The sequence below is a fragment of the Neoarius graeffei genome, chromosome 1, assembly GCF_027579695.1.
Source record: "Neoarius graeffei isolate fNeoGra1 chromosome 1, fNeoGra1.pri, whole genome shotgun sequence".
Lineage (NCBI taxonomy): Eukaryota > Metazoa > Chordata > Actinopteri > Siluriformes > Ariidae > Neoarius > Neoarius graeffei.
Window position 1 is genome coordinate 12,321,037 of NC_083569.1, and position 27,837 is coordinate 12,348,873.

A 27,837-nucleotide genomic window follows, 5' to 3' on the forward strand; every position below is an offset into this window, starting at 1 on the left:
GAAGATGAAGGTTGGCTCCTGGTACATGTTTATTCCAACATGGATTTTTTTTTTCTTCATCATTGCTTGTTTTTCATTGCTTGTTTTTCATCACGACTACGACTATATAGTCGTAGTCATGATTTTGTTTGCTAGCAATAAACAAGCACATTTTTACCACCAAACTTAGCCATTCCCAATTAAGGACACAATATGTCTGACCCAAACACTGAGATGAACAAATTAGCTTGAAACGCACACCAACACTCTTCCCAAGGAAGAAAATGTCAGCGAAAACAGTGAACAGTGTGAACACAGCTAGCTCCTCAGTGGAACTCATGCTGCGTTTCCACCTTGGCCAGTATGGTATGAAACAACGTGAAGCCACTCAGTAGTGTTGTAGTACTTGGTTTCGAGACCACTTTTTGAAGGTTTCAGTCTCATCTCGGAATCAACCGCAGTTTTACTTGGGTTTGTCTCGGTTTCGGACATAGAGTCTCAGGATTTTATTTCAAAACCGTTCAAGACCACATCTGTGGTTATATCATTAAATTTACCTGTGCATTGTCTGATTTATTTGTTAACATTGTTACTGTGATTGGATGTAAAACTTCCTACTTCAAATGCAACCAATAATGTGACTCATTGCTAATTCTTGGGTTTCAGTCACATGAATTTTCTTAATGATTTCACTTCCGGTAAAACTGCTGATGGCCAAGCAAACCAAAATGGCTGCCATAGTAATCTAGAAGCCACTGTTCACTTTAGATATATTCAGAAGATTGCTATGTGCAATGGAATAGACCCCTACAGTCTGGGAAAGAAGGATTTGTCATACGATCTCGAAAATTACCCTTTAGTCCAGTTCCCCAATATCTCGAACTATCTGGTGTTGCAGACATCCTTCTATACCGCAAAACAGATGAAAGCGTGGAAGAGTATGGAGGCTTACAACTTTTTTGTATGTGGCTGGGTAAAGGACCTTGGTATCAAGTCGCTGCCAAATGAATCCTTTATTGTTTTTGCCCATGTAAGTATGTTTTTTTAAGCTTTTCGTTTGCGTCTTTACAACGAAGCGCTGCAAGTTGAAGTGTAAACAAACAACAGTTTGCTTGATTCTCAGTTGTGTTGGCGCTTATCTCTCAGGTAAATCATTCACAAAGATCATCAGAAACCTCTTTAAAGACCTGGATCTTAGTTAAACAAGACAGAGAAGTGATTACGGCGCATTGTAACTGTATGGCTGGATAAGAATTTTGTCGTGACCTTCATGCATATGGACTTTATTATTCATGGTTGTTTTGATCATGTGCACTTGCTGAAAGACTCATTGAAAAGACTGCTAGGACACCCTGTTAAAGAAAGCAAGACATGCGTTGTTTTCAGTATGGTGGCCATCGAGTGAGGAGTAAACAAAGAAACAGCTGGGGACTTTAGTGCTTCGTGACTAAAAAAAGTACTTTAAAATAACGACACATAGCAAGAAAAGTACTTGGAAAACACTAAGGACATAGCTGACAGGGATATAAAAACCTTTCACCAAGTGATCACTGCAAACTCAAGCATGCTTTGACTTGGCTCCCTTCGATTTCAGTGAGAGGTTCAAAAGCTACCTTTCGCGACGTCTTTTTGTGAAATCCTGTGTTTGTTCACCCTTTTTTATTAGTTCATGGGGAACCCTGAAGAAACTTTTATCAGTTTCACGGTTTGATCGATTCAAACAACCTAAAACAACGCAAGTATAAGGCATTTTTCATGCGAGCAATGCACCTTCTTCGTACAAACGCTTTGTCGACTGAGCTTTGGTTGACCACTAGTTAAAGTTTTGAATAACCAATGAGGCGGCTGTGACGCCACATGAAACCCAAGAATTCAAAGTTTTTGTTTCTGTTAACGGCCGTTACCCCTCCCCTACCCCTTCACACCCTGTCTGGTTTTGATCTTGACTCGGTCTCACCCTGCTTTGGTCTTGTTCTTGACTTGATCTCAACCCCTCAAAGTCTTAGTCTTGTCTCAGTCTCAATACACTCTGGTCTTGGTCATGACTTGGTCTCATTTTAGGTGGTCTTGACTACAACACTCCCACTCAGTAGCCATTAGCGAATAAGATATTAGCTCTGTGAAATTAATTTCCATTGTCCCGCCAAAGCTCTGTTCGAGAAGAATGGCTTGCTATAAGGTGTGTATGTTGAGGAAGACTGAGTGCATTTATATTTTACGGACTCAAAATGTATCCAAAGTGCAAAATCTGATTAAATGAGTCCAAACCGACAAAGAGATATGATTACATTGGACTATCGGACTATCCTGTGCTCACATCTACTACCAAAGATCTATGAAGTGTACTAATGCTGCCTTTTATTGCAACTAAATGAGATGCAAAGTAAAAACAGAAGCATGTAGTTTAGTATCTGGATTTGAAATGAAACTGGGAACTCAGACACATGGATGCACCCACAAGACACCTGAATCTGCAGGCAGGGTGGAAAAAAAAAGCCCTGTGCAAAGGCTTTGAAGAAAGTTACATCTCAATAATGTCCTCTCTAACCAGCAGGAACAGTGGCTTAGCATGAATAGGTGCCTTAAAGTGCTGATGACACGTTTTTGACATCTTTGGCGATGTTTTATAACAGAAAAAGTAATTCCCGATGATCCATATATTAATTCACGAAGGCGCCTATTTTACAAGTTATGATGATAAACGCGGCTATTTGGGCAAATTTGACGGGGCTGCAGCACCCAGGAGACGAAGGAGGAGGAGGAGCTATATGACGTCAGCGAAAGAACCTTCCTCCTAACTTACCAGTTTGTTGTTGATGCGACAGGTGTTCAGTTTATCATTATTAGTATTTTTATTAGACATTATTATACATTATTATATATATATATATATATAGTTATTATGCCTTCGCGTTGTGTTGCCGGCTTTTGCTCCAAAACCCACAAGGATGGGGTAAGTTTATTCAAGTTTCCCAGAGATCCCGAGCTGCATGCGAAGTGGGTGAAGCAAGTCAGGCGCACTCGTGACAAGTGGGAGCCCTCACCAACATCCATCCTGTGCTCTGAACACTTCGATTTGGATTGTTTTGACACCCTTCCCAGCTTGAAAGAATCTCTTGGGTGTTCAGTTCAGCACAAACGTGTTTTACTACCATCAGCAGTGCCTACACAGTGTTGCCAGATTGGGAGGTTTCCTGCCCAGTTGGGCGGTTTCAAGTGCATTTTGGTGGGTTTTGAAAATATTTTGGGCTGGAAAACGTCAGCAGTATCTGGCAACTGTTGCCAGATACTGCTGAAGTTTTCCAGCCCAAAATATGTTCAAAACCCACCAAAATGCACTTGAAACCGCCCAACTGGGCGGGAAACCTCCCAATCTGGCAACACTGCCAGTATTCCGGAGGGGGTCTACTAGTAGCTATGCCGGATCCAAAGACAGTCCTCCTGTCAGAACAAGTGTTGTGAAATGACATAAGATAAAGGTACGTAGAGCTATAGATTCTACATGATAATCATAAATGTAATCATAAAGTCGGCGTGATATCAGTCATGTATTTGCTTGTGAAAGCTTGCGGCTTTCATGTAACTGCCGCCTAGCAACGAGAGGCAAAGGGTAAAGAGGGTAGGCTATCATAGAGTCTATTCGGAAGAGATCAACACAATTCTAGACTCCCAGAAGAGGAAGAGCTAGCACTAGAGAGTTCACCGGCGTTTTCATGCACCATTTCCATTGAGTAGAACCAGAGTAGAACAGCCAGTGAACTGCAGCGTGTTCTTCCGCTGACGTCACAACATGGCCGCGAGCCACGGACCCAGTTTTCTTGCGCTGTGCAATTAAAAGTTGGATATTCGTGTAACAACAGCTTCTTTTCACGTAATTATAACAGAAATCTAACATGTTTGCCATGTTGTATAGTTTATTTAAGAAATTGCATAGAGTCATGTTCGTGTCATCAGCCCTTTAAGCTGTTCACACAAACATACAAACAGCCAGACACACAGTAATCACTATGTAACAGCTTCACGTCAGACCAAAATTTTCCAAGCAATTTTATCAACATATTTTCCTCTGTTGAACAGGCAGCCAATGCCAACCAAGACATAAATCATCTCAAAATTTACCAGGACTCAGAATAATGCAGTGAAATTAATTTAGCTTCGAAATAACCACACTGAAACACAAAATACTGCAAACACACTGTCTAGGGAATTCATTTATACCACAGCTCTTCGAACTTCCTGAATCTGACTGACTACAGTAGTTCTACACTAGTGCATGGTTTATATTTAATGTTCCAATTCGTTATAGTTTCCAGAATTAAAGCTCATACAAGTTCATAGGAACTTGCATGGAGGATGTGTGGTTATTTAACAAAGAAAAAAAAACATAATCATTGATATGGTCATGAGATGTTTATCAGCGCTTTGGAAGAGGCAAAACAGTGTTGTTATAGGAGAATTATCAACGACGGTTTCTTCAGTGCTGGCTATGTGCCTGAAAAACTTCAGTCCTGAAGACTTTCCCAGAGCAGAAAGATTACTGATACAAAGTGCTGACACTGGAAACTCCTTCCATGTCTGTTTAATAAACGTCTACGAAATAAAGAGAAATCTTCACCGTATCAATGATAAACAGAATACAAGTATAATCATGAAATTAAATTGTTAGAAAATGAATCAATGCCTTCTGACCAATCAGAATTGGGAGTTTAACCATGCTGTGGTATGAATGATTTTACTGGATGTGTGCAGGCTTTTTGACGTTATAGAATGTTTTCTAACAAGTTGCGTGCAATAACATATTTCTACCAGAGAGGTCTCCAAATTACGTCAAAATTAGAAAACATCAGTAGCCTTGGTTAATTAAATTAGAATGGACCACGGACTCTACTACACATTCAGCAGATCTCTATAATATGGTCTATGTTCTCTCATAATATACTCACGTTGGCAGTAGTCCTTGCCCTCCTCGAAGCCTGGCTTGCAGATACAGCGCCCAATCGGTACCAGCCATCCACCATCTGCACTGCAGTACATCTTCGGTGACTCAAACTCCTCAGAGTTGTTAACGCACAATCCACGCACCTCAACAAGTGCCGAATCGCCCCCTGTCACTGTATCAGGGAAATATGCCAGGTTTTGCACAGCAGCCGGGCACTTCTTATAGAAAACCCGCAGTGAGACAAGAGCGATGCATGCGCCAACATCCTGAAACGCCAAGTAGAAGCCTTTTAAGCTCAGGTTACTGATATCCCGAACCTCGGTGTTCAGTTTCATGACGCGATCACCAACGTCGGTCTGTGTGAAGCTCTCATCGGCAGCAATTGTGTCAATCTTGACGTACTGGCTCTCCTTGATGAACCACAGGTTGTCGTCGTTGGACTCGTGATAGTACATGTTGAACGTCTCTTTGCAAGTCCCAGGGACTCCGGGAAGGCTGTTGCAGTCACGTAGCGTGAACTTGATCTCAATGTAGATGCGCTGAGCACCGTGGCGAGCGATGTGGCGAGTGCGGAGCCAGTTGTTCTGGTTAGCCTCCATCACGTTGCACACTTGGTACGAGCGCATGGGCGTGTTACGCTCATCCATCACGCTGATCTCCTCCCACTACAGGGGAAGCAGGAAACATGTTGAATGTTAGGAGTTTGCATCAACAATTCCTTCTCATACTAACTTTTAGTGCTTTAGTTTCCATTTCAGCTTGTCATGTTACTGAGAAACCAATTTTAAATAAGAATCGTCTTACAGTGTGCGATTTTTCTTTGTCACAGCAAAATCGCACAGGGTAAAGCTGACTTGATGGAAAAAATCTGTTAAATCTGAACCTCTAAGAGTTTCTTTAGTTTTTTTGACACTCTGGTGGAACTTCCCATGTATAATACATTGTTGGTATCTTGTACCATCCGAATAACCCTTGAGAAATGTTTTCTCAAGTTATACTTATTCCCTACTGAAGATTAAAAAAAAAAAAGTCGATGGATCTCGAGTTAGCTTCATAACCTACTACATTCTCCTGCCCTTAAATAACTTCGTTTTATCCTTCAGCCAGGAACTTGCATTAACTGAGATCAAAAGACAATATTGCGGTGACACATCCCCAATTAGCCAATGAGTTGCATGTTACCTTGTTGAAATATTCTGTAAATGGCACACATCGTGCTGATGTTGGCCAGATGTTTGTGTGCTATACGGGTATGCTAAATACTACTGTGGAAAAACCAAAACCTTCGCTTAACCTCAGAAACCGAAAAGTAAACTTTTGCCTCTGTTAGCTTTTCAAATGACAGTTGCATTTTGTGGAAAGAAGCATTTTTTTCCCTCGTGGGGAGCAGTATGATGTCCTCAAAATGTCAGAAATATCTGTCTCACTAAATACTTTCAAAGCTTCGTACCCAAAATAAATCAGCATTTTGTGAAAATAAGCTGAAAATAAGCTGCTTTTAATGGGGCCCAGCAAACAGTCCGTGAATGTTAATGAGTTTTCAATGAATGTTCATATTATAATCTCATATTATAAGGCATTCATGTGTGTGTGTGTGTGTGTGTGTGTGTGTGTGTTAGTTGTTAGTACAGTATATGTGGGTCAGTCTATGCAACTATGCCTACATCTGCTTTCACTTGCGTGAGGTTCTGTACCCGAGGACAAATCTCACATGAGTAAGAAAACATCTCTAAACCAGGCAGGAACAATTCCCCCCCCCCATACACACACACCAAAAAAAAAAAAAGGATTACAATTTAGCCAAATAAAACCCAGATCCCAGGTTTTATGGATTTCATTTTACCACAGAGATACATTCGGAAACTGCCATCTCAGTTAAGAGCTTGAGTGATTTGGCTTACCATTAAGTGAAATGATGTCTGTTTAGACATCCAGCTTTGGGCCGAAACATAAAAGTCTCAGGGTTCTCAAATGTCTGTATCACTAAAATCGTCTCTTTAAAGCTTTTCCCACCCTGTCTGAAGCTAGCCAAAGAAGAACCACAGCATTCAATACGTTTATTTGAGTATCTTTAACATGTTGAAGAGACAAAAACTTTTTACAAGGCTTGACAAGTACTAGACTTTTTGCTGAACTTTGTGATTTTAATTTTACTCTAGCTGGGTTGCCTTGTAGATAATATGGTTAGCTAATTAGTATGCTTAGCAAATTAATTAATATAAAGCGTGGTATATGAAGGAAAAAATAAAACAAAATAATAAGATGTGCTGGATCAAGTGCTATTCTGTATGATGTTGAATAATAATCTTGTAAACCTGGAACAAAGCCATTACGATGTTACAGACTTAAAAGTCTATTAATACATACTGGATTTTAGTTGGGTGGCACGGTGGTGTAGTGGTTAGCACTGTCACCTCACAGCAAGGTTCGAGCCCAGCAGCCGACAGGGGCCTTTCTGTGTGGAGTTTGCATGTTCTCCCTGTGTCTGCGTGGGCATGCTCCAGTTTCCCCCACAGTCCAAAGGTTAAGCCTAACCTAATTGTGGTGGCTCTAAATTGACCATAGGTGTGAATGGGGGTTTATCTCTGTGTGTCAGCCCTGCGATGACCTGGTGACTTGTCCAGGGTGTACCCTGCCTCTACCCATTGTCAGCTGGGATAGGCTCCAGCTTGCCCACAACCCTGCACAGGATAAGCGGTTATGGATAATGGATGGATTTTAGTTATCCTATCTAATATCAGAACTTAATATGAAGCTGCATCCCGGTCCAGTTTGACTATGTGTGCCTGACTTTACCAGAGGAATCCTCTTGAACGCACCTAAGATGTATCTATAGAAACTTTCCAAAGAAAGTTTGAAGAAAAATGATTTTCCATGCTCATTTGAGCCAGAGATCTGCGAAGCCATTCCTCAAACCTGCCATGATGTTACAGGCTATAACGACATGATTACGAATGGTGTATGGTTAAAATATATCAAGTGAGACACAAGGGTCAATTACAAGTACAGCCTGTGTTTAAACAGAGACGTGTGTGTGTGTGTGTGTGTGTGTGTGTGTGTGTGTGTGTGTGTGAGAGTGTCTTCACTTCAGTCCACAGGCGGACATTGCACATCAAATCAACGTTGCTACAGAATGCCTTTCTGTATGAAAAAAAGTACACTGCTTTCCCCAGAGTGCAATGATTGTGACATCTGGAGAAATAATCATCCAGTGAAAAAGACAAGCTTATGAGTTCCTGTTTATTTATTTTCAAAAGTTAGTCTGCACTCAACTTTTATATTTCCACTGGGAAGCCGTTGCTGAGAGTTAGAAAATATTTGACAAATTGGTTGAAGGTTTTTAGCAGGGTGTCTGGCGCACATACACACATGTCAGACATAACACGTAAAAACTGCCATCCCATATGGTGAGCTGAGTCACCATATAAACGACATGCAATTACCATAAAATGGCTAGCAATTGCCCACATACACAATGGCACATACACAAGGTTAAAAGCATTCTGTTTAGACAGAAGGTAAAGGTTAGGTACTTTCAAGCAGCACTGCTGTCAAGAACATAATGTGGATGTCTTCCCTGCAGACATTGGTGCTTTGTAGTGGGGAAAAAAAGTCTTAAATCCACTCATCAGTCATTTTTCGGCATTGCCTGGCACCTTTGAAGAAGGGCAAACATGTCAGTTCACTGGCTTAACAGAATTTCCAACAGCAATTATCAAGTAGTTTAAGATCATTACTGTCTTAAAGTTCACAAAATAACATCTGTTTTATAAAGGAGGGGTTCCTTTTGAACAGCACATGATTAGGTTTACCTGTTTCCTGGCGGCCCAATGTGAACTGTCCCTGTAGGGTTTTAGACACACACACACACTCACATGCACATGCACACACATGAAATTAACTTTGAGCATCAAACCAAAACCAAGCCTTCACATCTGGTTTGGGGCTGAGGGAATTGGTTCTGGCCTGCCAGGGTCAAGTGGCACATTTGAGTTTCTAAGGAAAATATTCAGTGAGGCTAAGCAAACAACCATGGGAAAGGTGGGGCTGGCTGTTGAAGGTCAAAGGAGAGCATGCTAATCTCTATGTATGCCAGCCAAAAGGCAATATTGAGAGTCCAGGATCTCAGCACCTTCAACTGGTCAACTCAGTGTGGAAACTACCATCAGTACTTTGATTCATTTATCCTTAGTAAACACTCTGGTTCATACTGAATCCACCTATCCCAGGAAAACTGGGTCCCCACGAATCCATTCCAGATCACTGTATACACACACACATCCATCCATCCATCCATCCATCCATCCATTATCTGTAGCTGCTTATCCTGTACAGGGTCGCAGGCAAGCTGGAGCCTATCCCAGCTGACTATGGGCGAGAGGCGGGGTACACCCTGGACAAGTCTCCAGGTCATCGCAGGGCTAACACATAGAGACAAACAACCATTGACACTCACATTCACACCTATGGTCAATTTAGAGCCACCAATTAGCCTAACCTGCATGTCTCATCTCATCTCATTATCTCTAGCCGCTTTATCCTGTTCTACAGGGTCGCAGGCAAGCTGGAGCCTATCCCAGCTGACTATGGGTGAGAGGCGGGGTACACCCTGGACAAGTCTCCAGGTCATTGCAGGACTAACACATAGAGACAAACAACCATTTGTTAGGACTAGGACTGTTTTGGCCTCTAGAGGCCGCTGTTATTTCCTTTTCATGTCGTGTTTATTTTGGCCTCTAGAGGCCGCCACTGTTCCTGTGTTTTGTGTTTGTGTTAATTGCCTAATTATCTTCACCTGTGTCCTTAATTAGTTTGTCTATTTATACCCCTGAGTTCAGTCCTCTTGTCACGGAGTCTTTGTGCTGTTATGTTTATCTCCAGTTTCCTTTGTACTGTGTTTTTTTGATCTTCTTAGCTTTTGTATTTTTGCACTTTGCTTTTCTTTTGGATTATACTCTTTGGTTTTTTTTTGTCTTTTGTTTTGCCCTGTATATAGTGTATATAGTTTAAATAAACCTTTTGATTCTTTTTCTACTTCCGCCTCACGCCTCTGCATTTGAGTCATCCCCCTGGTGGCCTAGTGGGGGTTTGCTGGATTATCACACCAACGAACCAGGTTCGAATCCCAGCAAAACCCTAACAGAAAGACTCCGTCATGACCGACTCAGCAGAGGCTGCTTCAACTGTCTACCCGGCCAACCTTCAGGGAATTATGGCAGCTTTGACACGCTTCGGAGCAACCATGGACGCTCATGGACGTACGCTCACCAGCCAACGTGAGGCCCTCGCTCGCCACGAGGAACTGCTTCAGCAAATTGGGAAAACCCTGGCACAGCTGACATCTCTGCCTGCATCTCCTGCTCCTGATCCAGTTCCTGCTCCTGATCCAGCTCCCACTCCTGCTCCAGTGCCTCCTGCAATGCTGCCTTCTTCACCTCGCGAACCCAGCCTTCCTGCACCACAGAGGTATGACGGCAAGCACAGTGAGTGCCGAGAGTTCCTCACCCAGTGTCAACTCACCTTTGAGCTTCAGCCTACCACCTACACTACGGATCGCCGCAAGATTGCCTTTGTGATCACCTTATTAGCTGGTAAGGCGCGAGCCTGGGCTACTGCTATCTGGCAAAGACAGGGACCTGAGTGCTTTGATTTCCAGCTGTTTTCTGAAGAGATGCTTCGGGTCTTCGATCAGGCAGACATCAGTACCGACGCAGCCCGAAAGCTCATGTCCATCCGGCAAGGAGGAAGCGTCGCAGATTACGCCATCTCATTCCGAACACTCGCAGCAGTAAGTGGATGGAACGAGACTGCCCTGGTGTCAGCCTTCCACCATGGTCTGTCTGACCCCATCAAGGACGGTCTGGCCTCTATTGGATGCCCAAGTGACCTCGAAACCCTCATCTCACATGCTATTCGTCTGGACAACAGGATGAGAGAACGCCACCAAGCCTTGAGCCCCCCCAGCCTCCCTACCTCTACCTGGAGACCGTCTACCTCCTTCAGTGACTGTCCAGAACCCATGCAAGTGGGTCGTACTCGCCTCTCCGCATCTGAGAGGGAGCGCAGAAGGAGGGACAAGTGCTGCATCTATTGTGGCAAGCCTGGTCACTTCCGAGCATCATGTCCCGAACTCTTGGGAAAAGGACCGCCCCGTCCAGCCGAGGGAGGGTTGTGACGGGGCCTACCCTCTCTCCCGGACTCCCTGGCCAAGGAATCTACATCCCGGTCTCCATCTCCTGGGGTGAGTCTGTCCACTCTTGTCAAGCTTTGATAGACTCAGGGGCGGCTGGGAACTTTATGGATATTCACTTCGCCCAAAGCATCAATATTCCGACTGCACCTCTTGAAGTCCCACTGTCTGTGTCTGCCCTCGATGGCCAAGCGTTAGGTGATGGAAGAGTCACCCAAGTTACTTCTCCAGTTTTCCTCCAGTCTCAAGGTCACAAGGAAGAAATATCCCTGCACCTGATTCCTTCACCTGAGTTCCCAGTTATTCTAGGCCTTCCTTGGCTTACTCGCCACAACCCTCACATAGACTGGGTAACTAGCCAGGTTGTGGAATGGGGTCCTGCATGCCATGCCTCTTGTCTGCTCTCTAGCTCTCCTGTGTCTCCTGCCGAGCCCCCTGATCTCACCGAGTTATCTCAAGTTCCCACAGAGTACTGGGATCTCAAGGAGGTATTCAGCAAGAGCAGGGCCGCCGTTCTTCCTCCGCACCGGGCCTACGACTGTGCCATCGACTTGCTCCCTGGGACTACCCCTCCTCATGGCAGACTGTTTTCCCTCTCTCAGCCAGAACGCAAGGCCATGGAGGAATACCTCAAAGATGCCCTGGTCTCTGGGTTAATTCGACCCTCCACTTCACCTGCTGGAGCCGGCTTCTTCTTTGTCGGCAAGAAGGATGGGGGGCTCCGACCATGTATTGATTACAGGGGCCTGAATAAGATCACTGTGCGCAACCGATATCCCCTTCCGCTGATGTCCACAGCTTTCGACCTGCTCCAAGGCGCCACCGTCTTCACCAAGTTGGACCTACGGAACGCATACCACCTCATCCGTATCCGACAGGGAGACGAGTGGAAGACTGCCTTTAACACCCCGTCTGGGCACTACGAATACCAGGTGATGCCCTTCGGACTCACCAACGCACCAGCTGTTTTTCAGGCCCTAATCAACGACGTCTTAAGGGACATGATTAACCTATACGTTTTTGTCTACCTCGACGACATCCTTATCTTTTCCAAGACCGTGCAGGAGCACCGCCACCATGTCCGCCAGGTTCTCCAGAGACTGCTACAGAACAATCTGTTCGCCAAGGCCCAGAAATGCGAATTTCATGTTCCCGAGGTCTCCTTTCTGGGATTTATTGTACGGACAGGCCAACTCCAAATGGACCCTGCCAAGACCCTGGCCGTCCGGGATTGGCCTACTCCCAAGTCCGTTAAGGAGGTTCAGCGGTTCTTAGGATTCGCTAACTTCTACCGCAAGTTCATCAGGAACTTCAGTTCTGTGGCAGCACCCATGTCTGACCTCACCAAAGGGACAGGTGGATCTTATGGCTGGTCTCCTCAGGCAGAAAAGGCGTTCAAAGACCTCAAGGACCGCTTCTGCACGGCACCCATTCTGGTTCTCCCGGACACCTCCCAACCATTCATCGTGGAGGTGGACGCCTCGGACAGTGGTGTCGGCGCGGTGCTCTCTCAACGTTCGGAAGGAAAGCTGCACCCCTGCGCTTACTTCTCCCACCGCCTGAGTCCTGCTGAGTCCCGGTACGATGTGGGGGATCGAGAACTGCTAGCGGTCAAACTGGCCCTTGAGGAGTGGAGGCACTGGCTGGAGGGAGCACAACATCCATTCCTGGTTTGGACTGACCACAAGAACCTGGAGTACCTCCAGCAAGCCAAGAGACTGAACCCTCGACAGGCTAGGTGGGCCCTGTTTTTCAGTCGGTTTGACTTCACCCTCTCATACCGCCCCGGCTCCAAGAACACCAAACCTGACGCACTGTCCAGACTGTTCTCTGCCACTAACAGGGAGAATGAAGTCGGGCCTATTATCCCTGTGTCCCGGATTGTGGCCCCTGTCCGCTGGGGTATTGAGGAGGCTGTCCGACGAGCCCAACGCCAGGACCCCGGTCCTGGGACGGGGCCACCAGGCCTCTTGTACGTCCCACATCAAGCCCGGGCCAAGGTTCTCCAGTGGGGTCACTCTTCCCCTCTCACCGCCCACCCGGGAGCTCGGAGGACCCTGGACTTCCTGAAAAGACGCTTCTGGTGGCCTAACATGGAGAAGGAAGTAAGGTCATTTGTCCTGTCCTGTGAGGTTTGCACCAGAACCAAGAACCCACGACAGCGTCCCCAGGGTCTCCTGCATCCTCTGACCATTCCCCGGCGTCCCTGGTCCCACGTGGCAGTCGACTTTATCACGGGTCTCCCTGAGTCACAAGGTAACACGGTCATTTTGGTCTTAGTTGACAGATTCTCCAAGGCCTGCCGCTTCATACCACTGTGCAAACTCCCCTCTGCTCTTGAAACTGCGAAACTTTTGTTTAATCATGTCTTCCGAGTCTTTGGTCTTCCACAGGACATCGTCTCAGACCGAGGGCCCCAGTTCTCCTCCCGAGTGTGGCACGGGTTCTGCAAGGTCATCGGAGCCACTGCCAGCCTCTCCTCTGGGTTTCACCCACAGTCCAATGGTCAGACGGAGAGGCTCAACCAGGACCTGGAAACCACCCTGCGAGGCCTGGCTATGGATAACCCGACATCGTGGAGCACCTGGCTGCCATGGGCGGAGTACGCCCACAACACCCTGCAGTCATCGGCCACCAAGCTGTCGCCATTCCAGTGCCAATTCGGGTTCCAGCCACCTCTGTTCCCGGACCAGGAGGAGGACGCGGGGGTGCCCTCGGTCAACCAATATGTGAGACGGTGTCGCAAGACCTGGAGCAAGGTCAGGAAGACCCTCATACAGACCTCCAGAACCAACCAGACTCAGGCCAACCGCCATAGAAGACCTGCACACGCTTTCCGCCCTGGGCAGCGTGTTTGGCTGTCCACTAAGGACCTTCCACTGCGGGTGGAGAACCGCAAGCTTGCTCCTCGCTACATTGGCCCCTTCAAGGTGGTGCGCAGGGTGAACCCTGTCTCCTACCGGCTCCAGTTGCCCCGGACTCTGAGGATCAACCCCACTTTCCATGTTTCCCTGTTACGGCCCGTACTGACGTCTACGTATGCCCCTGCCCCTAGGAACCCCCCACCCCCCCGCATCTTCCAGGGGCAGACTGTGTTCACTGTGAATCGCCTGCTTGACTCCCGCCGGGTCCGCGGCGGGTTGCAATATCTGGTGGACTGGGAGGGCTATGGTCCTGAGGAGCGCTGCTGGGTTCCTGCTCGGGATGTCCTTGATAAAGAACTATGTCGGGACTTCCATTCGGCCCATCCGGATCGCCCTGGGAACGTCAGGAGACGCTCCTAGAGGGGGGGGTCCTGTTAGGACTAGGACTGTTTTGGCCTCTAGAGGCCGCTGTTATTTCCTTTTCATGTCGTGTTTATTTTGGCCTCTAGAGGCCGCCACTGTTCCTGTGTTTTGTGTTTGTGTTAATTGCCTAATTATCTTCACCTGTGTCCTTAATTAGTTTGTCTATTTATACCCCTGAGTTCAGTCCTCTTGTCACGGAGTCTTTGTGCTGTTATGTTTATCTCCAGTTTCCTTTGTACTGTGTTTTTTGATCTTCTTAGCTTTTGTATTTTTGCACTTTGCTTTTCTTTTGGATTATACTCTTTGGTTTTTTTTTGTCTTTTGTTTTGCCCTGTATATAGTGTATATAGTTTAAATAAACCTTTTGATTCTTTTTCTACTTCCGCCTCACGCCTCTGCATTTGAGTCATCCCCCTGGTGGCCTAGTGGGGGTTTGCTGGATTATCACACCAACGAACCAGGTTCGAATCCCAGCAAAACCCTAACACCATTGACACTCACATTCACACCTACGGTCAATTTAGAGCCACCAATTAGCCTAACCTGCATGTCTTTGGGGGAAACCAGAGCACCCAGAAGAAACCGACGCAGACATGGGGAGAACATGCAAACTCCATACAGAAAGGCTCCCGTCAGCCGCTGGGCTCAAACTCAGGACTTTCTTGCTGCGAGGTGACAGTGCTAACCATTACACCACCATGCCGTCCCACATGTACATCCATCCATTATGTGTAGCGGCTTATCCTGTCCTACAGAGTCTCAGGCAAGCTGGAGCCTATCCCAGCTGACTATGGGCGAGAGGCAGGGTACACCCTGGACAAGTCTCCAGGTCATCGCAGGGCTGGCACAGAGACAAACAACGATTCCCACTCACATTCACACCTACTGTATGGTCAATTTAGAGCCATCAATTAACCTAACCTGCATGTCTTTGGACTGTGGGGGAAACCGGAGCACCTGGAGGAAACCCACACAGACACAGGGAGAACATGCAAACTCCACACAGAAAGGCTCTCGTCAGCCGCTGGGCTCGAACTCAGAACCTTCTTGCTGTGAGGTGACAGTGCTAACCACTACACCACTATGCCGTCCCACATATACATACTCACAGCTAATTTAGAGTAGCCAGTCCACCTACTGGCATATTTTGGGAGGTGGGAAGAACCTGGACAAAGCCCATGTGGACAGTACCCACAGATCAGGATCAAACTGAGGACCCATTGTAGCACTGTGCTCTACAAGTACAATCTGGGTTAGAGATTGATGCCAGCTGGAGACTTGGAGAAAAGCTCACTCTGTAGTAAAAACAACTTGTTTTTGCTTCAGGGACCCAAAACCTTTTCTGTCATCAATGGTTATTTATGGGCTCCTGAGGAGCACAACACAAAAGCACTCACTCTATCATTGGGAGCCCATAGACAGCAAAACTTGCCTGCAAAGGATGGCATTACTCTCTTCTCTGTCAATCAGTGCAACACCAACCAATCATGAGTTCATGTATGTGAAAGAAGGCTTATTGGATTTATTGCTTGCTTGGCCTTTTCTGACCACTAGCGAATAAAGATGGCCATTTGAACAAACTTTGAAATTAGTATTGTAATTTTAAAACTTTTTGCATTAGTATTCAGCCCCCCTGCATCAATACTTTGTAGAGCCACCTTTTGCTGCAATTGCAGCTGCGTCTTTTGTGGTATGTCTCTACCAGCTTTGCACATCTAGACACTGAAATTTTTGCCCATTCTTCTTTGCAAAATAGCTCAAGCTCAGCCAGATTGGATGGAGAGCGTCTGTGAACAGCAATTTTCAAGTCTTGCCACAGATGCTCAATGGGATTTAGGTCTGGACTTTGACTGGGCCATTCTAACACATGAATATTCTTTGACCTAAACCATTCCATTGTAGCTCTGGCTGTATGTTTAGGGTCATTGTCTTGCTGTAAGGTGAATCTCCTTCCCAGTCTCAAGTCTTTTGCAGCCTCCAACAGGTTTTCTTCCAGGATTGCCCTGTATTTAGCTCCATCCATCTTCCCATCAACTCTGACCAGCTTCCCTGTCCCTGCTGAAGAAAAGCATCCCCATAGCATGATGCTGCCACCACCATGTTTCACAGTGGGGATGGTGTGTGCAGGGTGATGAGCAGTGTTAGTTTTCCGCCACACATAGCACTTTGCATTTAGGCCAAAAAGTTCAACTTTGGTCTCATCTGACCAAAGCACCTTCTTCCACATGTTTGCTGTGTCCCCTACATGGCTTCTGGCAAACTGCAAACGGGACTTCTTATGCCTGTCTTTCAACAATGGCTTTCTTCTTGCCACTCTTCCAAAAAGGCCAAATTTGTGGAGTGTACGACTTATAGTTGTCCTGTGCACAGATTCTCCCACCTGAGCTGTGGATTTCTGCAGCTCCTCCAGAGTGATCATGGGCCTCTTGGCTGCTTCTCTGACCAGTGCTCTCCTTGCTCGCTCTGTCAGTTTAGGTGGATGGCCATGTCTTGGCAGGTTTGCAGTTGTGCCATACTTTTTCCATTTTTGAATGATGGATTGAACAGTGCTTCTTGAGATGTTCAGAGCTTGGGATATTTTTTTTATAACCTAACCCTGCTTTAAACTTCTCCAGAACTTTATCCCTGACATGTCTGGTGAATTCTTTGGTCTTCATGATGCTGTTTGTTCTTCAGTGTTCTCTAACAAACCACTGAGGCCTTCACAGAACAAGTGTATTTATGCTGAGAGTAAATTACACACAGTAGGACTCTACTAACTAATTAGATGACTTCTGAAGGCAATTGATTGCACTGGATTGTATTTAGAGGTATCAGAGTACAGGAGGCTGAATACTAATGCACACCACATTTTTCAGATTTTTATTTGTTTAAAATTTTGAAGACCATTTATCATTTTCATTTCACTTCACAATTATGTGCTACTCTGTGTTGGTCTATCACATAAAATCTCAATAAAAAAACTTTTAAGTACGTGGTTGTAAGGTGGAAAAATGTGAAAAAGTTCAAGGGGTATGAATACTTTTTCAAGGCACTGTATAGCGCCTTTCAAATGTGTGGCTTTGGCCACTAATGTTCTGGCACATTACCAGTTCTGGTAACTGTGAAAGCAAGCTGCATTTGGGACTAGGCTTAGTAATGTTCCTGGTCTGCTTAAACATTTGCAGAGCAAGATGACAAAACTGTATGATGCAATTGTCCTTGATTTCAACCACAGGTTCCTTATTCTGGTCCTGGATTACCACCTGTCCTGCACATGTTAGTGTTTTCCCCTGCTACCAACAGAGATGATTCAACTAATCAGCTAATTAACAGTCCTTTCTGAATTGAACTTGCTGTGTTAAGGCAGGGAATAAACCAAAATGTATAGGACAAGAGGGCGGCATGGTGGTGTAGTGGTTAGCACTGTTGCCTCACAGCAAGAAGGTCCTGGGTTCAAGCCCAGTGGCTGATGAGGGCCTTTCTGTGTGGAGTTTGCATGTTCTCCCCATGTCTGCGTGGGTTTCCTCCAAGTGCTCCGGTTTCCCCCACAGTCCAAAGACATGCAGGTTAGGCTAATTGGTGGCTCTAAATTGGCTGTAGGTGTGAATGGTTGTTTGTCTCTATGTGTCAGCCCTGCGATGACCTGGCAACTTGTCTAGGGTGTATCCCGCCTCTCGCCCATAGTCAGCTGGGATAGGCTCCAGCTTGCCTGCGACCCTGTACAGGATAAGCAGCTACAGATAATGGATGGATGCATGGTATAGGACAGGAGTTTCTCCAGTTCAAGGGCTGGGGAAACTGTAAGATTTACTGGAAGAACAGCCAGGAAGCCAGTCAGGAAGTGTCTTCAAATTGGACATATTTTGAAACTAGCTGTCTGGGAAGAGGAAATAAAGGTAAAAAGTAAATGTTAGAGATGCAAGTGGTATATAAGAGTAAAATTAAAGACTGTGGGATTCTGAAGAACATCCATATGAGGGACTTGCCAAAACTACTGCCACAGAATTGAAAGCACAAATCTTTGTATGCTTTCACATTAAGATTTCCTTTCACTGGAACTAAGAGTTCCAAACATGTTCCACCATGACAATGTCCCTGTGCACAAAGCAAGGTCTATGAAGACAAGTTTTGCCAAGGTTGAAGTGGAAGAACTCATGTGGCCTGCACAGAACCCTGACCTCAACCCTACTGAACACCTTTGGGATGTTCAAGGCCTTCTTGCTTGACATTGGTGCCCAACCACAAATATATGTGCTTGTTGCTGAATGAGCACAAATCCCCATAGGCATTGTCCAAAATCCAACAGAAACCTCAATATAAATGAAAATGGGATAAGACGGTAGAAGGGATATAATGTCCACATTTTTTTTGGCCATATTGTATATTTGAATGTTCCAGACACCCCAGAGAACGAGTGCATGACTTTTTGCCCAACCAATGCTTTCCATTTGATGAAAATTATGGCTAGCAATTGTGTATGTATTGCTAGATACATACAGTAGATTCAAGTTAACAATCTATTCAATCACTACCAAAAAGCCAAGAAGGTATCAAATAGTAAAGGATGTGAGATATTTATTTAGTTTGTTTTGGTGAAATTGACAGAGAAGAGTGCAACTGTCACCAGCCTCATCCTTAGCAAGTGCTTCTTTACTTCAGCTGTCTTTCTTCTGTCTTCAAGCCAAAGGGGAAAAAAATTATTGGCTCTGCTAGATCGTCTTGACCTACTACACCAAACCTTCCCAAACAGATGTCTGCAAAGTCATCTCCACATTCCCACCAGATTACCCTGCCTACTAATCCCCTTCATGTAAATGAACAGTGCTTTCTAGTGGTACGGTAATTACTAAAACTGAAAAATCCTTCCTTACTCTTCTTCTATGCTCTTATTGTACGCTGATGATGTTTTTCACAGCCATCTGACTCAAACATGCTGTGTGCTAAATGTCACTGTGGCTTTCAGCTCTTTTGGACAGGGATGGCTGAATCAAATTTGCACCAAAATAATGGCCGGTTAGATAACACATACAGCATTATGTTAGTGTTATGTAAGCCGAGTTTTGGTCCCAAAAATCGGTCCTGATGCTGTACAAAAATCAAGTTTAATCCTGGCCAAACTTGGCAGGAGTGTAAATAAATTGCTATGTATTTGTCTGTTTGTGAAACAAGTACGGAGATCCGATCCAGCTTCTGGCTGCTCCGTTAAATCATTAAAACAGGCAGCTATGAAATCCTGAAGATTGATTTCCTTTAAAGCCCAGTTTGACTTTTGCTAACTTGATTATTTTTAGCCAGTGTTGGGTGCATCATATAAAGAGAGAGATGAAGCAGCTCTCATTTCTTCTCCTTACCCTTCTCTCTCTCTTTGACACAAAGGATTATGTTGTGATTTAAGAAACCTTAATCTTAGCTTCTTCGCCCAATAAGAAGGGAACTGTGTCTAGCCATAACACTAAGCCTAAGCAATGCTTTAGTTGGGAATATAAGCTATCTTTTTCAACTCTGGCTGTCTGTAAAAATCCAACAGATGACCTTGACTCACACTTGTACATGTAGAAAACTTCAGAACATGGTTTCTACAGAGTGTGCTTTTGACTTGCTCATAAATATTCATGAGCAGGTGGAGCTCAGCTTCCTGCTGGAATTCATTCTGTTGATGTATTGCATTTTTGTTGTGATTATGAGTCTTGGACAAAAAATTCTAAACATTTTCAAATGGAAGGAAAGAATTTGGACATGATCCAACACAGTTCTGGTTGCCTGCACAGCATGCAAATGCTTAACAAGATCAACTGTGAGCTACTGCTCACTTACGTATACCCCCGCTCTCGCTTATATCAGAATGCAAGCAATCGAAGGAATAGGATACTTATTATGAATGTTGACTTCAACAAATAATTAACCCTGAAACAAGTAAGAGCAGTGTTCTCCCCAGGGATTTCAAATAGCATCCTGGTAAACTATCATTTTGAAATAGCATTTTGTTTCTTGAAATAGCATCAAAATCCACCCTATATGTTTCGTAAATACATTCAGTCAGTAAACAGGAAGTCGATGTGCGACAGACCTGAAAACGGTATACATGGTATAGAACCCCAAGCTGAAGTTCGGTACCAAGTACCAAGTGGCTATGATTTGTGGTTGCTGAGAAAAAGGGTGTTTCGGATGGACGGAAAGAAGTAAAAAAAAAAACAGTACCCCCCCCACCCCACCCCCCTCAGAGCAGGGGTATAAAAACATCACCAGGTTTGTGATCAAAATTGTTGTGAATTGAACTGCCTCCCAGGAACTCCGTCACAGCAAGTAGGTTCTGGGTTTGAACCTCACAGATGACTGGGGCCTTTCTATGTGGAGTTTGCATGTTCTTCCATGTTCTCATCCTTCAGGTGCTCTGGTTTCCTCCCACAGTCCAAAGGCATGTGGATTAAGTCAACTGGCTACTCTAATGCCGCTTTTCCACTACAAACGCGGCTGAGCCGTGCCGTGCTGAGTCGAGCTGAGTCGAGCTGAGCGGGGCTGTTGGAGTTGCATTTCGACTACAACCGCGCTGAACCGTGCTGGCTGGAAGTGGGTGGACACATTGGGTGGAGTTAGCGAAAGTGGGTGGACGTCACGTGATGTCGTTAAGCAGCGCAAACAGTGACATCAGTGACAGTGGCGGAACAAGTCAGAGCCGGGCCGGGGGCGGGGCAAATGACCGGGCCCTTTATTAAAGCTTATCATAACATCATTTTAGGCTACAAAATGTCCGCAACTGCGGTGTTTACCAATTTCAACACTACCGGGTGCAACTATGTTATTTAGTACATCAAGTCCTTCAAACGAACATGTAACTCAGAAACAAAAAACATTAGGATACTGTACATGGCTCATAATAAAACATCAATAGCCTATACTGCGCACATTATTTGAAGGGCATACGAATGAGCGCTCAGAGGTTGCAACGGTGACAGGAAGAGTCAGAAATAAAAGGAGGGCGGTGCAAACCTCACTGAATGCACTGTGTTTACCAATTTCAACACTACGGGGTGCAACTATGTTATTTTGTACATTAAGTCCTTCAAACGAACATGTAACTCAGAAACAAAAAAACATTAGGCGACATACTGTACATGGCTCATAATAAAACATCAATAGCCTACTGCGCGCATTATTTGAAGGGCATACGACGAGCCTTGCGCTCCGCGAACTCATGCACGATGCTCTGTATGATCTTTTAAGCGGTAGTCTCACGACCCGGATAGTAAACAATAAACATGGAGGACATGGTGTCGTTAGTGTTGCTGGTCTTGGTGCTGTGGCTTGTTGTCACCAACAACGCCAACAGATACTGGCAAGAGCGTATAGATGAGGCGAGGCGCATAAGGCTTCAGAAATTCTCGTAATTCGTAATTATTCTTCTTCCGGGTTTGCGGTGTTTACAGATCCCAGCGTGCTCGCGGGGCGTGTGTGGGCATGTGAGGACACGCCTCCTCACCAATCAGTGCACAGGGGAGTGTCTGCTCACGCCCCCAGCCTCACTCGGCACGGCTTGGCTCGCTTCAGCCCCACTCCAAAATGGTGCGAGTTTTAGGGGCTAAGCAGGGCTGAAACGAGCTGAGTCGTGCTGGTTTTTGGTAGTCGAAACGCGAGCCGTGTCAGGCTGAAGTGAACTGAAGCGAGCTGAAGTGAGCTGAAAAAGGGTAGTGGAAAAGGGCCATATGTTGCCCAGGAGGCGTGAATGTGAGTGTGAATGGTGGTTCTTCTGTGCGTTAACTCTGGGATAGATTGACAACCTGCCCAGAGTGTACCCCGCCTCTAGCCTGAAGTCAGCTGGGATTGGCTCCAGCTTCCCCCACCAAGGATGGATGAACTGCCTCCCATTGGCTTATATGGAGTAATAGTATGTATTAGGTCTTGCACAACTATCTATTTCTACCAGTAGAACAGTAATTGTAAAAAATAGTTAAAGCAAAAACTAATTTAGGACATAGGTTTTAATAAAAACTAATTTTTTATTAAACACTTTTACACAGGTTTTAGATTACATCTCCTGCTTAATTTCTTCTTTAGACTACACTGTTAACAACGAAAATAAATAAAATCAATGCAATACTTGTGCAAAATGGCATGTCTGTGTTTCATAATACAGTTTCAGAATACATCAAAATGCACTCTTGTGGATGAGCAGCTGAAGTCACTGATTCTGGAACTGAGAACAGGCAGCATGGAAGCTCATGGTGATGTCCGTCAACAGCTCAACAGCTTATAACTCAATGACTGGCCTTCCTTAGAGGGAGAATGTAACATATACAGCAATCTTTTTCTATTAACAGTCTCTGAGCTTTCTATCTAGCTAGTAAAACAGTATTTGTGGGGTATGGAAGTGTGTATCAGGAAACAAATTGCAACATTGTGTAGGAACACAGGGACCATAATCGGTAATCAGTATTTGTACATCTACAGTTTCTGTCTGATCAAATGGCCAATACATGTGAATGGAAGGTAAATGGCAGCTCCATATAGACGAAAACACTTGAACGGGGTTCACGGATCATGAGCTATTGGTGTTTAGTGACTTTTTGGTGGCTACTCACCCCTTCGGCTGGATACGCCTCCCATCCAAGGTCCCCCAGAGCAGACATCGAGTCCAGTAATGTAACTACAGAGCGAGAGAAACAGGAAATATTTAGTTTAATCATTCAATTTATATTGATGTCACTGTCATCAACTTTTGCAATTGTTTTTGGCTTGTGCTCAATCTCTCCCTGGTAAACACAACGCTCCTAATTTCAATTTTCAATTTTCATCCCCGGGGGAAAAATCATCAGGAAAAATTGCTACTCTGGGAGTCTTTCAATAACAAAGCACTTGAGGACCAACCTGTAGTTAAGAGACAGAGAGAGACAGAGAGAGAGAGAGAGTGTGAGTGTATGTGTGTGTGTGTGTGTATGTGAGAGAGAGAGAGAGAGAGAGAGAGAGAGAGCAAAAACAAACCTAGGCTCGTACTCTAGATTTCAGCACCGGGAGTATTAAGAGAATTTGAAGCAGTTGTGAAGGTCATGTAAGGAAATGTATATAGGAATGTGTATAGAGAGACTCAGAGTGTTTAAAAAAGTCTCCTCTTTCAAAACACACACACTCCCCTATTCTTTGTCCTGAGGCTCTGAACTATGTTTTCCCAGTCTGTTCTGCATTCCAGAGTAATTAAGGTCTTGGCACTGCGCGGCATCAATTTTTCATTAGCTCCCATCTGCAGATGTTGCCGTCCATACTCAGGACCTGAGCAGAGCTGACGAGTGCAGCGAGATCTGGCTCGAAACACAGTTGAGTCCCATGTGCTCATATGCGCAGAAACACACACATAAGATGCCAGAACAGACAAAAGCATACTCAGATCAATGAGTATGACATGCTGGCACAAGCTAAGCTAACTCGGCAAGACTTTGGAGTGGATCTCTAGATATACACAGTGCACACATTTATAATTCATGTCCAATTTGACAAACAATTCACTCATTAAAAAGGAAGTTCATCTAATAAAATTGAGCCAAATCTTTTTTTTCATCCAGAAGATAATAATAACCATTAGACACTGGTATGCATGCTAACCCTTTTTTAAAATGAGTTTTCTATCTGGATTCTATCATGGGGGGCACGGTGGTGTAGTGGTTAGCGCTGTTGCCTCACAGCAAGAAGGTCCTGGGTTCGAGCCCCGGGGCCAGCGAGGGCCTTTCTGTGTGGAGTTTGCATGTTCTCCCCGTGTCCGCGTGGGTTTCCTCCGGGTGCTCCGGTTTCCCCCACAGTCCAAAGACATGCAGGTTGGGTTAACTGGTGACTCTAAATTGACCGTAGGTGTGAATGTGGGTGTGAATGGTTGTCTGTGTCTATGTGTCAGCCCTGTGATGACCTGGCGACTTGTCCAGGGTGTACCCCGCCTTTTGCCCGTAGTCAGCTGGGATAGGCTCCAGCTTGCCTGCGACCCTGTAGAAGGATAAAGCGGCTAGAGATAATGAGATGAGATGAGATTCTATCATGTTGACATTTTAATCATATACATTAACACTCTTATTCAAATGGGCCTTACAGCAGGTGTATGCTAATCGGCACAGAGGTTAAAACCATCATAGTATTGGGGTGTATCATCTGATACTATTTTTAACATCTCTGATGAACAATTCCACTTCCAGTTCGAAATGGTTACTACAGTAGAGTTAGTGACATCATACATGGATATGGCAAATGACAAGTTGTTGTTGTTTTTGGTTTTTTTCCCCTGAATATACAATCATACTGCTTCATGTTTTTTTTTTTTTTAATCAGGTTCAACAAGAGCCTGGTGTTGCCATCATTTAAAGATGAAGAGCGGCTCATACATTAAACCAAATAATACAAAACATAATAGCAAAAACAAAAAAGAACGCATCACATCACAATCTTGCCTTGAAGTTACAGTGAACATTATCATCCGCATTTCATTACCTCTAAAACAGTAGATATACATGTAGATACGACAAAGTAACATTAAGAAGAGTTTAAGAGGAATCTGTTAACTGCAGTTTTAAAAGTGTTCACATTTGCAATGACAGGAAAAACCGAGGCTGGCAGTGAGTTCCACAGCCTGCTTGTCCTTGGTACATATGAAGATAAATGAAGCTGTGTTGGATCTTGGCACATTGACAAGGTATGGGAGACCACTTGTAGTTGAACGGGTTACTCGTGTTCCAGTAACTTGGGTCGGCAGAATTCCTACAAGTTCCTCAGAGGGTTGCAGGAAGATGTGCCAGTAGAAGGTACAGAGACTGGCTACTTTCCTCCTGTGGTCCAAGGAGAAAATGCCGGCCTGTTGTGGGTCCCTAATTTGAAGTTGGCATACAGCTTTCCTCTGGAGTCTGTCTAGCAGCTTTAGAGCCGTTGTGCCAGCACCGCTCCATATTGGGGAAGCATATTCCATGAGGGGACGGATATACACCTTATATACTGTTATCCGAGCCTGAAGAGGGAGAAGGTCTCTTGTGCGCCCAAGGATGTATAATCTCTTAGCCGTCTTCTTGGCAAAGCTTTTGATGAATGGAGTCCAAGTTAGAGTATTGGTGATGGTGACACCAAGGAGAGCAAAACTCTGTTTGGGCTTTAGCTCTTCATTCATAAAGTAGAGAGGAGGGTGGGTCTGTTCTCGTTTCCTACTTATAATCATCTCCTCAGTTTTACCTGCATTGAATGTTATACACCAGTCAGAGGCCCACTTGTCTATTTTGTCCAGGTCATATTGTAGGCTCTCAGCACAGGTGTTTCTCAAGCTAGGATTTTTTATAACGACATGTAGAGTTGAATCATCTGTAAATAGGTGAAGGTCATTCTTTAAGTGAGATGAAAGGTCATCAATAAAAATGAGAAAAAGTAAGGGCCCCAAAACACTGCCTTGGGTAACTCCGGCAGTTATGGGCACTGATGAAGAGGTAAACCCATCAAGTACAACAGATTGGTGTCTGTCAGCTAGAAAGGATGAAATCCAGCCATACAAGTCACCTTGAATACCAAAGGAGGTTAGCTTGGACAAAGTAGTAATGTTGAAAGGAGTAACAGCAGATACAACGGTTAATGACAGGGTTGCAACATTGAGCTAGTTTAAAGATAATATGGCCAAATAATCTGAAATAAATTGAATAAAATTCTGCAAAAAGGCAAAGTGCAAGCACAAATAGTGTGTCTATGGTGTACAATAGAAATGGTTCTGTAGACCACAGACACACCACCTATGGTGTTCACCTCCCAATCTATGCCACACGTACAACAGAAATGGTTCTGTAGACTACAGACAAGCCATCTATGGTGGTCACCTCCCAATCTTTGTAACACATAGTACAATAGAAATGGTTCTGTCACCATGAACATGCCTTCTATGGTGTTCACCTCCCAATATATGCAATGTATTGTACAATAGAAAAGGTCCTGCTGACCATGGACCTTTGGTGTCTATGGTGTACACCTCCCAATCTTTGTAACATATAGTACAATAGAAATGGTTCTGTCACCATGAACACGCCATCTGTGGTGTAGACTTCCCAATCTTTACAACATATCATACAATAGAAATGGTTCTGTAGTCCACAGACACGCCGTCTGTGGTGTACACCACCCAATCTATGCAACATATTGTACAATAGAATTTTTTTTCTGTAGACCACGGACATGCCTTCTAAAGTGTTCACCTCCCAATCTTTAAAACATGTCGTACAATAGAAATGGTTATGTAGACCATGGACACACCGTCTATAGTGTTCACCTCCCAATCTATGCCACATGTACAACCCCGATTCCAAAAAAGTTGGGACAAAGTACAAATTGTAAATAAAAATGGAATGCAATGATGTGGAAGTTTCAAAATTCCATATTTTATTCAGAATAGAACATAGATGACGTATCAAATGTTTAAACTGAGAAAATGTATCATTTAAAGAGAAAAATTAGGTGATTTTAAATTTCATGACAACAGCACATCTCAAAAAAGTTGGGACAAGGCCATGTTTACCACTGTGAGACATCCCCTTTTCTCTTTACTACAGTCTGTAAACATCTGGGGACTGAGGAGACAAGTTGCTCAAGTTTAGGGATATGAATGTTAACCCATTCTTGTCTAATGTAGGATTCTAGTTGCTCAATTGTCTTAGGTCTTTTTTGTCGTATCTTCCGTTTTATGATGCGCCAAATGTTTTGTATAGGTGAAAGATCTGGACTGCAGGCTGGCCAGTTCTAGCCTGGGCCCGCCCATCCTAAGTGTGACGCAACACGGGGGCCTGTTGCGAACTTAGTCTGGCAAGGCAAGCTATCTCCAGCTCTTCCAAGCTCCCGAAAAATCGGGAGCCAATCAACTTTGAGCACCTCCAACGGCCCTGGGTAGAGGCGTGTTCAAGGCAGTGACATAGTAGAACTGTGACTGGAAGCCATAGATTGTTTACAGAATCTATGCCGGAAGCGCTTCATTCACTAGAAACATTACGAACATGGAGCAGCGGCAAGCCTTTGACACAGCGGTAGATGCTGTATTGAAAGCATTCAACGGGAAGTTCTCATTGAAAACAGAGCAAAGAGCAGCCCTGGAGGTATTTATTCTCCTCCTTCTTCTTCCTGTTACTCAAGCAGTTTCCGTCGCGTCACATACGTCAGAGGAAAGAGTGATGTGATTGGTTTAAGCTTCATCGCAGCCTTTTCTGGCTTCGACCAGTAGCAAACTGAGGCATTTCAGGGAGGCGGGTCAACCACGCGCTTTGGGAAACGGTTGGGCTTAATATCTTTGCCAGACAAATGCTCGCAGAGCTTTGAAGTTGCGTTAGCCAGACTAGGCCAGTTCAGTACCCGGACCCATCTTCTACGCAGCCATGATGCTGTAATTGATGTAGTATGTGGTTTGGCATTGTCATGTTGGAAAACACAAGGTCTTCCCTGAAAGAGACGTCATCTGGATGGGGGCATATGTTGCT

General features: G+C 44.8%; 1 protein-coding gene across 1 annotated transcript in view; it reads right to left on the reverse strand.

Annotated features, from left to right (window-relative positions):
* Nucleotides 1-27,837, reverse strand: part of epha4b (eph receptor A4b) — a 287,524-nt gene that overhangs the window by 208,461 nt on the left and 51,226 nt on the right. The window contains exons 2-3 of the mRNA XM_060929623.1: nucleotides 22,954-23,018; nucleotides 4,923-5,583 (exon numbers count right to left, since the gene is read on the reverse strand). Of these exons, the coding sequence (XP_060785606.1) occupies nucleotides 4,923-5,583; nucleotides 22,954-23,018 (726 nt within the window). The remainder of the gene's footprint in view (nucleotides 1-4,922; nucleotides 5,584-22,953; nucleotides 23,019-27,837) is intronic.